We start from the raw sequence: 13,935 nt of genomic DNA, 5'->3' as shown, positions 1-13,935 counted from the left end.
GAGTCTCTTGGAGGTCAGATCTGTGAACATCTTGGTCCCAGCTGGTTGCATCTGGTCTTTGTTTGTAGCTTCCTTTATTATTTCTGGAGCCTTTAGTTTAAAGATTTATATTAACTTTTGCTAAAGGTGGGGGTTGGCAGGTTTTGAGCAAAGACCTAGAGCAGCTCTGGCAACACTCTGGGTCTCAAGTTCCCATCTTGTCAAGTCAATTCATTTTTTAAAGAAGATATTTTTTGTTCTCTTCTGCTCCTTCTTTCTTATGTTTTTCACATGGACTGACAAGAAGTGAAATTCAGGGACTCTGTTAGTAAAAGTCATAATTTAAGTTATAATCAGTAGTAAGACAAAAGTTTATTAGATACTCTGAAGAATGTAAGGCCTAATCCTATCCACACAGAGAGCCAGGCTTCTCTAATCAGTTAGCAACCTGCTGGTAGAGAAGGCAGTTATCCAAGAGGCCAGATCAAAAGGGAAAACCCAGGGGAAATATCCACGTGACCATTAAACACTGATTTGATGTAAGAAGTTCACCCACTGTGTTCATGATTCTCTCCTAGTAAGAGTGTCTTCTTTCTGGTAATGGACAAGGCTGGTTGCCTTTCAGATGCTGCAGGGTGAAACAACTAGATAACTATTAAGGACCTACTGTATAGCACAGAGAACTCTACAAAATACTCTGTAATGACCTATATGGGAAAAGAATCTTTACAAAAGTGGGCATATGTGTATGTGTATGACTGGTTTACTTTGCTATACAGTAGAGACTAACACAACACTGTACATCAACTATATTCCAATAAATACAAATAAACAAACAGATAAACAAATAACAATAAATAAATAAGTTTAAACAAATAAACTTAATACTACTACTTGGTAGAAAAAGCTGGCTCTTGATATGTTTGCAGCAATCAGACTATTTTATGGTGCATAAATCAGAACTTGCTTATTGGGCTATTGGATTAATCATGGCCAAATCCTCCAACTAGTAACAGTTTTAGTTGGCATGCACATTCTAAGATTGCTAGCTTTTTGACATTCTGGTATTTTGTAAGAGTTGGTATTTTGTTGCTGATGAAATCCAAACAGAAAAAATTAAAATAGCTCCTTAAAACTCAACTCTACTAAGTGTCTTACATAAAATAACTAAAGAGCATTGTAAAGAGTACCATCAACAGCTTCAAGAATCTAGGGAACATAATTATTTACAGCTTTATTATACACTATTTATCATTAAACACAAAGAAAAAATATTTTAAGATTCTTCTTTAATTTTCAATAAATTAAACATTTACAATCTCAGTCAACTTTTACTAAGAATGTTTACAACACAGGTATTCTCAAACTTGTTAAACTTAGCAAGGATTGCTTTTCAGAAGAAAAGAAAAAAAAGTCAGTAGATTTTATATCCCATAGCATTGATCCTGCAGAATATAGCTGGCATTCTGTTTAAAAAAAAAAAAAGAAAAGTTCAAGTACAAATGGGTATATGAATGTATACATATACAAGTCTATACATACTTACTTTATACATCTCTATAAATGGGCTTCCCAGGTGGCTTAGATGGTAAAGTGTCTGCCTGCAATGCAGGAGACCCGGGTTCAATCCCTGGATTGGGAAGATCCCCGGGAGAAGGAAATGGCAACCCATTCCAGTACTCTTGCCTGGAAAATTCCATGGATGAAGGAGCCTGGCAGGCTACAGTCCATGGGGTTGCAAAGAGTCGGACCCGACTGAGCAACTTCACTTTCACTTTCACACTTAGTTTGGTGTTAAAATCATACACTTTTCCCACTTAGTATTAAATTTTTGTGTTCATATTTTATAATGTCTCAACATTTGTAATATAATAAAAGATATTTCTTTTTCATTAACTCTTTGTTCTAGTTCCTTGAAACAAGTAAAAATTAGGAATGTTTGCTCATATTCTTGATGTAACATAAGCCTTCCTTGAAACATGAGTTAATACCAAATATAGTTGATTCAAGTTCATAAGTATGTCCCATGAGCACATGAAATTTTTTCTTCACTTTTCCAATATTTGTATCTTTTATTTTTTTCTTGTCTAACTGAATTGGCTATTGCATTAAGAACTACATGAAATAAAAGGCGACAGAGCATGCTTGTTTTGTTTCTGATGTTAATAGAAATACTCCAAAATGTTTTACTATCAAGCCTTCTACTGACTTTGAGACCATTATATAAATATTGTTAATTTCTTTTCCAATTTCTTTCTATAAGATCTTCTTTGAAAACATCAGAAATGTATGTGGCACTTTGCCAAAAGTACCTATAGGCATACCTCAGAGACACTGCAGGTTAGGTTCCAGTGACTATCTCAGTAAAAAAAAGTCACAAATTTTTTGGTCTCCTGGTGCATGTAAAAGTTATGTTTATACTACACAATAGTTAAGTGTGCAATAGCATCATGTCCAAAAAAACCAATGCACATACCTCAATTTAAAAATACTTTATTGCTAAAAATTGCTAACCACTATCTGAGCCTTCACCGAGTCATAATCTCTTTGCTGGTAGAGGGTCTTGCCTCCATGTTGATAGCTGCTGAAGTCACTGAAGACTGTGGTAGTTGTGGCATTTTCTTAAAATAAAATAACAATGAAGTTCGCCACACTGATTGACTCTTCCTTTCAGGAACAATTTCTCTGTAGCAAACAATGCTGTTTGACAGCATTTTATTCACAGTAGCAGTTCTTTCAAAACTGAATTGTGTCTCAGCGAACAGGGAAACCCAACGAGAGGGAGAGTAACAGTGGACTCGCTGGCCGGTGGAGCAGTCAGAACACACACAGCATTTATCAGTTAACTTTGCCACCTTACATGGATGTGGACACGGCACCCCCAAAACAAGTACAATAGTAGTATCAAAGATCACTGTTCAGATCACTGTAAAAAATATAGTGATAATGAAAAAGGTTTGAAGTGTTATGAGAATTACCAAAATGAGACATAACACATGAATTGAGCAAATGCCATTGGAAAAAATGTCACTGATAAACTTGCTCAACACAGAGTTGCCACAAACCTTCAAATTGTAAAAAATATATCTGTGAGGTGCAGTAAAGCAAAGTGCAATAAAACGGGGGTATACCTGTACTGAGTTGATTATAAAAATGTTCTTTTAAAGGTGAAAATATTTTCATACACTTCCTAATGTTAAACCATCTTAGTTGATGGAATGAACTTCACTTCATGGGGTTATATAATTCTTTCAATATATTGCTGAATACTATTTTCTATATTTTTTAATGTTTGCATTGATATTTATAAATAAAATTGACCTACAGTTTCCTTTCTTATACTAACTTTGTAAGGTTTTGGTATTAGTATTTGCTGACTTCATAAAAGTATTTGAAATTTTTCTTCCTTCACTGAGCTGGGAAATCCAAAATTTCTTGACCTAGTACCTTGAGGGGAGAGTTCCCAGATAATGTTCTCATTTTTTCCCCCACAAAGTCATCAGTCTAGTTAGATTTTTTTTTCTTTTTTCTGAGGTCAATTTTGGTAGCAGCTAATTTGTTATACAGCCTCCATTTTATCTAGGTTTTCAAACTGATAGCCACAGTGATTTGCAAAGTACTCTTATGATTCCCATTAGTTTTATATCTGTTTTAATTTCTCTCTTTTCATTTGTGTTTCCATATATTTCTGGCTTCTTTCTTTTTCATTGATTATTAGGCTAGGAAAATTGGGAGAGTTCGTCCGACTCTGCGACCCCATGGACTGTAGCCCACCAGGATCCTCTGTCCAGGGGATTTCCCAGGCAAGAATACTGGAGTGGGTTGCCATTTCCTTCTCCAGGGTATCTTCCCAACCCAGGGATCAAACCCAGGTCTCCCGCATTGCAGGCAGACGCTTTTACCTCTGAGCCACCAGGGAAGCCCTTTATTACATATTTCATTAAAAAAATCAGATTTTTGGTCTATTTACAAGTTCTTGTATTTTACTATTTTATAATCAATTAATTTCATCTTCCATTTTATAATTCTTCCTCTGCTTTCCTGAAGTTTACCTCATTGTTCTTTTTGACTTATTGACTTAAATTCCTAATTCACTCACTCTTTCTTGCTTCAGTTCAGTTCAGTTCAGTCACTCAGTCATGTCCGACTCTTTGCAACCCCATGGACTGCAGTACGCCAGGCCTCCCTGTTCTTCACCAACTCATGGAGTTTACTCAAACTCATGTCCATTGAGTTGGTGATGCCATCCAAGCATCTCATCCTCTGTCGTCCCCTTCTCTTCCCTCTCTCAATCTTTCCCAGCATCAGGATCTTTTCAAATGAATCAGTTCTTTGCATCAGGTGGCCAAAGTATTGGAGTTTCAGCTTCGGCATCAGTCCTTCCAATGAATATTCAGGACTGATTTCCTTTAGGATGGACTGGTTGGATCTCCTTGCAGTCCAAGGGACCCTCAAGAGTCTTCTCCAACACCACAGTTCGAAAGCATCAATTCTTCTGTGCTCAGCTTTTTTTACAGTCCAATTCTCACATCCATACATGACTACTGGAAAAATCAAACCTTTGACTAGACAGAACTCTGTTGGCAAACTACTGGAAAAATCAAACCTTTGACTAGACAGAACTTTGTTGGCAAAGTAATGTCTCTGCTTTTTAATATGCTGTCTAGGTTGGTCATAACTTTTCTTCCAAGGAGCAAGCATCTTTTAATTTCATGACTTTCTTGCTTGATAGTGCTTAAAGTCTTGAATTTTCCACAAAATATGGTTCTGTCAGAGTCCATAAGTTTTAACATGTGTGTTTTCATTACCTTCATTTTCTAGAAATTGTATAATTTTGGTGTTATCTTTTTTAGTTAAAATATGTGATTTGATTTTTGTTTCTATGAAAAAAATATTAAGAATTTTACATTTTTAAGATAAATGTGTACTCAAGGGTTGAGATTAAATTATATGAATGAAGTATTTGAAAAAGTATGTTCAGCATAGAATCTGCATTTAGGATTACTTAAGTTAGTAGGACTTCCCTGGTGGCTCAGATGGTAAAGCGTCTGCCTACAATGCGGGAGACCCAGGTTCGATCTCTGGGTAGGGAAGATCTCCTGGAGAAGGAAATGGCAACCCACTCCAGTACTCTTGCCTGGAAAATTCCATGGATGGAGGAGCCTGGTGGGCTACAGTCCATGGGGTCACAAAGAGTCGGACACGACTGAGCGACGTCAATGTTAATGTCACTTCTGTCAATGTCACATCTACTAACTTTTTAGTAGAATATTGTTTTATTTCTCTGGTGTAAATCTATCGGTGTGCATTTAATTTTAAAATTTACAGTATAATAAGTATTAAGATTAACATACTTATTAAGTATGTGTGGGGCCATTCAATAGCTACTTAGGGTCTACTGTATCTCCGACACAGATATGGAAACTCTGGGAGTACCGAAGCAGAAGTCATGTTCTCCTGTCTTTCCACATTTTTCTAGTTCTCTAAAGATGGTAAGTACAACTCTTACAAAGAATCTTTGAATATAGGTTACTTGGAGAACAGAAAGGCATTCAGTCTGTAAATTCTGGCCCACTATTGTGGATACTGATTACCAAAATAAATACACAACCTTTGACATATTCTACTTGTATAGTAAATGATGATTAGGTAAATGTCTGCAAAAATGATGATGACTATTGTGACATAGTGTGAGGCGCATACAACATGGGCAAAGAAAATCTGGTCCTAAAATACTAGCATTTTCCATTATATGAAGTCTTCACAGCCTCTATCTTTGCAGTGTTTATATAGAATATTAATGTATACATTAATCAAATAATAGAAATATACTGAGCATAGGTTAATTTGTGAAGATGTGAAAATGAGAAATTTTTAAACTGAGTTGAATTTTGATATACATACCATTTTAAATGTAACCTTCTGATCTTCTTCCATTGCGTGGCTGGAAAATAGTGAAGTTAGAAATAAAGCAATGTAACTGAGGAGGGAAGTTAATTTTCATAGAAAGCAGACTAATGATCTCAATGAGATAATAATACCATTATTTCTTCCTTATCTATGTTTTCCTTATCTATTATTTTCCTCCTTCCTTCAGTCCATTCTCCTCCAATTTATTGTTAGAATTAGTTTTCAAAATGCAAATCTTACTATATAGCTCTGCTTAGACTTTATAATAATGTTGACCTTCCTTAACTAACTATTTCATTGGCTAATATTTCTTTAGCTCAATATTTCATCAGAATTTAAGGAATAGTATCAGGACTTCCCTAGTGGTCTAGTGGTTAAGATTCCGTGCTTCCACAGCTGAAGGCACAGGTTTAATTCCTGTTCACAGAACTAAGATCCTGAATGCCACATGGTGCGGCCAAAAAAAAAAAAAAAACTTAAGGAGTAATACACCTTTGAGACACTTATTTCCTGCAGATGAAACATTATGGAACTAAACCATGTGACATGTTTTTGGGGTATTTACAACCATGAATACTGGATTAGAGAAGAGATCAGAGATACCATAATATTAGAGCAACAAGCTGGTGACAGAAGTGAATCTCAGACTGTAACACTTGATATCAAATATCTTGGGATAAACTTAAAAACAATGAAAACTTACAAGTTAATATAAATAAATGCACAGTGAAAACACTTTTCAATGCTGATATTGATTGAATTTTTAAAGAATTATAGTATATGCATACCCTGAATAAAAAGTATCTTCTACTTTGGCTTGCAATAGGACCTTGGAATTCTTCCTGGAAGAGAAAATGAGGATATTAAAAATCAAACAGTAAAAGTAAGTGCAAATGCTTCTTGAGGATATAGTTATTTTCAACCACCATAATTAAATAAAGAGGGAATCAAGGATTTGGGTATATAATTCATATCATTAAGTAATTTTTGTATTTACACCTGAAGAATTTTCAGTGATACTAGCAGTAAGATCAGAGAGTTGTATTTTAATCTAATTTCCTTAACAGTCTAACAGATTCTATTTTCAGGAAATTTGTCAGTTGTATGTATATTCATCAACAAGTAGGCAGAAGACATTTCATAGATAAGTAACTGTTTAAAATCTCCTTTCAGCATTTTGTTAGAATAAAATAATTTCTTTATAGTACATGTTGTATGTGCTAACAAATGAACAGGCAAAAAATATAAAATAGAACTGTGTCATAGCTAAAATACACAAATACAGGAATTTAAATTGAAATTGAGGGATAATTTTGGTAAACTATATTTATTCATTGAGACTTCAGAGGAAATTTTCCCCGTATACTTATATACACTGAAATGGTAATTTAAAAAAATAGGAACAAACTGATTATTCAGTGAACTGTTTCTTTTTTCAAACATTTAATTTCAAACTTAATAGAAAAGTATGTAACATTTTATAATTTCTATAAATGTTGGTTCTTGTAGCTTCCTATTTTCAAAAACTACTTATATAAGTATCAGGACAGCAATCACTATGAAATTTGTCATCAAGACCATTTTCAAATATTCCAATATTCCATAAACATAATCATATTTTTAGATTTTAAGAAATGTCCCTGACAGCTATTAAAATGTTGAAATCCTTGCTTTATAACAAATGTATCTTAAATTCTGAACATTCTATACCTAATTCTCATCCTGACTATAAATCCCCCCAAATTACTTTAAAGATGGAAATTTTTAATATTTAAAAATGTAAATATAAAAACTATATATTTATATGGTTATTTAAGAACAGCTATGTATTTTATATTAAGCAGAGAAAAAGAAAGATAGAATAACATAAAACTTAAAATGTGTCCAAATTTAAAGTTTTCAAACTCAAACACACAGTTCTTTTCAGTCTTATCATTGGTGATAGAACAGTATATAAAAGAATTTGGGAGGTAATGCTAAAAACTATGTTGGGATGGAAGTGAGGATGTCCAGCAAAGAAAATGTAAGGAAAGTGTTTGACTCTACTAAAATTTGAAAATTCATTTTCTTTAAGAACCCAAAATATTTCACTATCAAAAATATGGTTTAAAATTCAGCAATTTAGGCCCAGAAAAGCCCATAGTTAACTGTAATTTTTTTTTTTTAATTCGTGTTTTACTTTCTTTTCTCACAGATTCCTAGGAAACCTAGTTTGCTGTGAAATACTTTTTGGAGCTATCATTTGTCCAATAAGATATTACTACCAAGCTAGAGTTCATGCTCTCAGCTACTTATCTGAAAATATAGTCTCACTCAAGGTGGAACATTGAGACAAAGTACGAAGCTGGCCACGCTACTGAGTAGTTTTGATTTTGCAAATAATAACACTGAAATGTTGTAGTAAACTAATAATTTTGCTGGTGTATTTTAAGAAACTGGATTTTTACATTGAAATTTTACACTATTTGTAAGTCAAGACGACTCTTCAGAAAGTAAAAGTTAATTCAAAAAGCATATATTACTTCTAGAAAGTTGACAACTGATTTGATTTTTTCATGTTGGAAATTCTTTAAGGGGCTACTACAGTTCCTCTTCCATTTCTCATTAAAGTTGGCAGCAGTATTGTCTTCAACCATATGAAGCATTTAGGGAGGAGATAGTGATCATAAAAATAAATTTTGAGGAATTTATTTGCCTAAACTATGCATTTTTAAAGTATTTGAAAACTTTTGGTAGTAGAAGAATAAAATTAATATGGTACTTAAGAAAAATTTAACAATAAAATAACAGAAATATTCAAGATTAGACTACCAAGGGAACAGCATAGTGGAAAAAAAATATTTCCCTAAACTAGAAATCAAGAAATTGTTGTAATCTCTAATCCTACTCACTACTGTGATCTTGGGAGACTCCTTTAACTATTCTGAGTTGTTTTTCTTTTTGTAAACCAGGCATAATACTACTTATGTAAGTATCAACAGAATTGTCAAAAGAATAAAATGAGATCCCGTAAGACTGAAAACTATAATGTATTCCAATAATGGAAGGCATTACATAAGAACAATGCCTACAAACTTTCATCATCAGAGAATTATGATTCTTTTCAAAGGGCAGTAAAAATGTCACAATTTCCAGTTTAAAAATATGTTCACTTAGTTATATTTACCTTAAACATAAGACACTGAATTGGGGCCATATTTTTGCTAATTGTGGAAAAAAACAAAATACCTACATTTAATTTCTGATATATTTACTTCATAAACCTTATTCTTACTAATGCTTTGCTACCTGGATAGAAAGCTTGTCATTCAAGCCACATGTACACAGAGGGGTCAGGAAAGGTCCTTGATCTTTTCCCCTATTCCTATCTAATGACTCGATAGGAATGTCCTTTCTCAACCCAAGAATGAACAGGTTGCCTCACTGGGAGGGGCCGGTCCTTGAAAGGAAGTCTAATCCAGGCTTTCCTCGCTGCCCACAGCCTGAGTTAGAAGGACATGCTATGGGGAGGGGGACAGTGCTCCTCCTGAGTGTGAAAAGACTCCTGCAAACCAGCGCTCTTCTGGAGGCCACCTGGCTGTTACGTGAGGCCTATGGGGGAAGATCTTAGAAACCACCGCCCCACGGGATAAGCAGAAAGGGCTGCCCCACACGCAGGGGCGGAGCGCGCGTGCAGGCGGTTACATACGTCCAGTCTGAACCTCTTCATCCTTCTCTCATGCAGTCGCGGGATGAGCTGCAGCAGCGGATGCACGACAGACGACTGAGGGACACGAACACACACGCGTGATGAGCACACCAGCTTCCCAGCACTGGGCGTAAAGACGGCTTCCTATCTGCCTTTGCTTTTACCCACTATGCTTGCTCCAGCCAGAAAAGAACGAGAAACACGTGACCCAAGACAGTCCTCTGTGAGCATTTCAGAGAGCCGTGGAGAACAGGCCAAGGGATGGAATAAAAGTTGGCAGTTCTGTGCTGGGAATCTCGATCATTCTGTTGATGAAGCTCTTTCCTGAGGCCTGAACTCCATCACCAGCCAACAAGGAAAACCCCTGCCTGTATCTTTGAAAAGCAAAAAGCCTCCTGTCTGCTTCCAGACTTACGAAGAACAGTCTGGGACAAATGAAATCAACTCTCTAAGAATCAGTTTTCCATCATGAACATGTTCATCTGGAAGATTATACTGTACACACATCTAGTAATCTTCCTTATAAAATATATATTTCATTTAAAACTGAACACGTGGAACAAGACAACAGGAGACACAAAAAATGGCAACGTGTCATTGATCGTGAAAAATGTGACTAACATACATATTCCCAAGACGTCAAGCAGAAGAAAATGAAAGCACATCTGAGACATGTGGCTACCTGATACCATTTCATTTTAAAGGCATGGCTTAAATGGAACCTTCTCACAAACATTAAATTCATTCATCAAACGGATTACTTTAAGCCACCTATGATGGTTACCTGTTAATCAGTTCAACGTGTATTTGGTTTAAAGCCCATATAACCTAACTTTCAACTCCTCACATGTAAGAGAAGTTGTTATTCAATGAGATAAATATTTAAAACTATGTTTATAGTTACAGTCACGTTCCTACAGGTAAACATATGTTTAAAATACACTATGTTCCTCATTCCATAAAATGGCCCATGATAGTGAGTCACAAGCTTAGAAAGAATATTATGTCAAGTAATTTTTAAGTATTCTAAATTGAAACACTGAAATAGGTTGGTTAGCACTTTATAAATCCATGCATACAAAAAGAAAACCACCACTACAGCCACACAATTTAGAAGTGAAATGAATTAAAGTTACTGGTGTCTGGATAATCTGAGAGAGTAAATTCTCAAATGCCTAGTTACAAATAAGGAGCTCTTAGGAATACAAGTCAATATTTCTGAAAAAGTAAAAGTGTTGGTAACTCAGTCATGTCCAACTCTTTGCGATCCCATGGACTGTAGTCCTCCAAGCTCCTCGGTCCATGGAATTTTCCAGGCAAGAATACTGGAGTGGGTTACCATTCCCTTCTCCAGGGGATCTTCCTGACCCACGGATCGAACCCGGGTCTCCCACGTTGCAGGCAATAATTACATTTTTGACAATCATCTTTTAAAATATTTCTTAAAATGACTTTGCATAAGTCTTTTCCCACTGCACTAATCAACAACTAAACCAACATGATTTACTTAATCATATTTGCATTTTTTGGCCTCTAAAATGTGAGTTGCATGACACTGCCATTATTTCTAGTACCTAGAATTGTGCTTGGCTTGGTACATAGAAGATACGCAGTAAATAATCGTTGGATGAATAAATGAATGGATTTAATGTACTTGTAGCTATTGAGATATAAAATAAATGTATAATAAATACTGAATTCCATTTGTTCATTTATATATAAATGTTTAAAGAAAAAAAAAACCATGAATCTTGATCTAGCTCTATGAGATAAATTGCAAAAACAGTTTTTTTTAAAAAAATACAAGTGATCACTAATAAGTAATTCTACAACTCACCACAACATTTGAATTGCCCAACTTTCGAGTCTTCGAATAATGAAATAAGAACTGTTTAAAAAAAAAAGTAGTGAGCTTTACTATGAATGATCAGAGGTTTCCTGATTATTTTAAAATGTATATACTTATGAAATCACCTTACCCTTTTGGTGTTATCTTTTTCATCTGTTTCCTATTGAAAAGAGATTTATAAATATATTATATTAGAAAATAATAAGAAATATGTATAAAATTTATAAATGTAAAGTATACAATTTATAATTTATTATAAGATTATAATTCTTAAAACATGTGCTACATATGTTATATATAAAATATAAGACTGAAATTAGTTAAGTACATATTGTTCTAAAAATAAATGGGCAATTAACTAAAAACTTTATAAATAAGAGTATAAAAAAAGATCTCTACTACAGCATTATTCATAAGAGCAAAAAATTGGAAACATCATGAGTGTTCTGTAGTGGTGGAATAGGAAATTCTGATATGATCACATGATAGAATATTCAGAGAAAAAGACTAGAAGGAATCACATCAAACTATTTGTAATTGTCACTGCATAGTAAGACTTATCAGTTATTTTTACTTCCTTCCATAAGCTTTTCTAGAGTCCTCTTTCATTCCAAAAAGTTGTCTTTAAGAATGAGACATATCAAAAAAAAAAAAAAAAAGAATGAGACATATCATTCCCTTTTTGTTGTTCTTTTCTGTTCTCATTTGCTTTTAATATAAATAGAAACTCTTGGGTAAACACCATTGTCATATATTTCCTCTTAATTTAAAAGTCAATTAAGTGGTTTGGAAAATGTCACCGTTAAAAACATCAGGAAAAAATACAGTTGTAAACACTTAGTTTCCAAAAATATTTATGTTTCTAAAATATCAAGTTTTCTTTGAATTACTGTGTGTGTGAGGTATGGAAATCAGAACACACCAACGATAATAGGTTAAACTACTAATGAAAAATATTTTCTAAACCTGAGGCTTTTATCCTTAATAAGGTAGTTTTAAAATTAGTTCACCTATAAGATATAGAACATCAACTGAGATATGGTACATTATGCCATCTTTCAAGTTCCCATTGCCTCACTTCAGGACAAAAAGTTCTCCCAGAAGAATCAAATAATAATTTTAATAAGAAACCAAGACATCACAGTAAGAATATAATTTTCAAACCGACATGGACAATACAGTTTGCTTTTTTTTTTTTTTTTTTGCATTATTAATGTCCTCTCTGACAAAGTACAGTGTCCTAACCTCCAAGCTTAGAAAAATGCATCTGTTCTCCAACTGTAGTATGATTCAGGGAGCGAGAAAGAGCCAAAATGACCCCAAATTTCTCTCATCAGAACTAGAACACATCTTATACTTGAGGGGGGCATATAATTTTCCAATTAGATGATTGCAAACTCCACTAATATGACCCTAAATTCTCAGGCATCAAAGAAACTGAAGTGTTTGTTTCTCATCTAAAATCAACTTATGTTCGTTCTTATAGCTCTTAGCATGCTTCCTAAATTGAGTATATTTTCTTCCAGGAGGAATTCCAAGATATTTCTGAGCAATTGTTTTTGCCTACAAATTAAACACCGTTTGAACCTTACCTGGGGCTTTGGTAGAGTCCCCATAATTGTGAGGCAAAGCTCCTCCAATGCACTGGATGCCTAATATAAATAAGAAGATACACAGGCGATGCCTCTGCTTTAACAATATTTGCACAGAAGAAATAACCATAAAATGTCAGGATCATGAGGACATACATATTTCAATACCCTAAATAGAATTCTTCTTATGGCCCATTGAAACTGTTGAAATTCTTCATTTTCTCTCATGACAAAAAATTTGGCTCCTAAAAGTAAAACCGTCTTTCCAATCAGGGGAAAAAAAAGTTGTATATTGCACATATGCACTGATTAAGACTTCCACTGGGGGTCCAGATACAAAACTTCTCAATATTTGCTAAAATTCTGACTGAGAGTAATGAGGAAGTGCAAAAAGAGCGGTTATTCTTCTCAGCTTGCTGCTAAGTCTGAATCTACATGCCAAAGCGGTGAACCTCAATGAATTTACTCATTATTGGCTAATTTGAAAATCCTGAAAAAAAAAAAAAACAAAAGAAAAAAAGAAAATCCTGCAATTGTTTGCAAACAATGGGAGTTTGGATGGGAGGAAGCCCAGGCCCCGCACAGCGCACCTAGGCTGAGTTCCCACCCTTCTATGTTGCTGACTGCACACCCCAGGATCAGGTTTTTCAAAGCATCTGAGCCTAGAAGCAGGGCAGGGCTCCTGTGGATCACAGCCAGCTGGGTGTGGTTAGGAGGAGCACAGAGGGACAAGCAGGGGCGAAACCTGCTTTGCACAGAATTCAGCATAGTCACATCAGAAACAATTGATTACTTAATAAATACATATTGGAAATAATAAGCTGAAATGGGGTGGGGGAGTGTCTCTGGAGTTGAGCAGCTTGCAACGCGAGCAGTGCAAATTCCATTTCTCCTCTTGATTAGCTGTGTAACCTTAG

At 34.7% G+C, this 13,935-nt stretch overlaps 1 protein-coding gene and 1 non-coding gene across 2 annotated transcripts in view; one reads left to right on the top strand and one right to left on the bottom strand.

The window, feature by feature from the left end:
* Positions 1–441: 441 nt before the first annotated feature.
* NMU (neuromedin U) overlaps positions 442–13,935 on the bottom strand; it is a 28,992-nt gene continuing 15,498 nt past the window's right edge. The window contains exons 4-10 of the mRNA XM_061145915.1: positions 13,019–13,078; positions 11,557–11,586; positions 11,415–11,465; positions 9,578–9,652; positions 6,678–6,731; positions 5,884–5,923; positions 442–1,445 (exon numbers count right to left, since the gene is read on the bottom strand). Of these exons, the coding sequence (XP_061001898.1) occupies positions 5,888–5,923; positions 6,678–6,731; positions 9,578–9,652; positions 11,415–11,465; positions 11,557–11,586; positions 13,019–13,078 (306 nt within the window). The 3' untranslated portion in view covers positions 442–1,445; positions 5,884–5,887. The remainder of the gene's footprint in view (positions 1,446–5,883; positions 5,924–6,677; positions 6,732–9,577; positions 9,653–11,414; positions 11,466–11,556; positions 11,587–13,018; positions 13,079–13,935) is intronic.
* Positions 5,001–5,072, top strand: TRNAC-ACA (transfer RNA cysteine (anticodon ACA)). The gene has a single exon. It is a non-coding gene; the product is annotated as a tRNA-Cys (tRNA).

Source organism: Dama dama, chromosome 6, assembly GCF_033118175.1.
Source record: "Dama dama isolate Ldn47 chromosome 6, ASM3311817v1, whole genome shotgun sequence".
In the NCBI taxonomy this organism is placed as follows: Eukaryota; Metazoa; Chordata; class Mammalia; order Artiodactyla; family Cervidae; genus Dama; species Dama dama.
The sequence above is the reverse complement of the archived record's forward strand: the minus strand, read 5'-3'. Positions and strand labels throughout refer to the sequence as shown.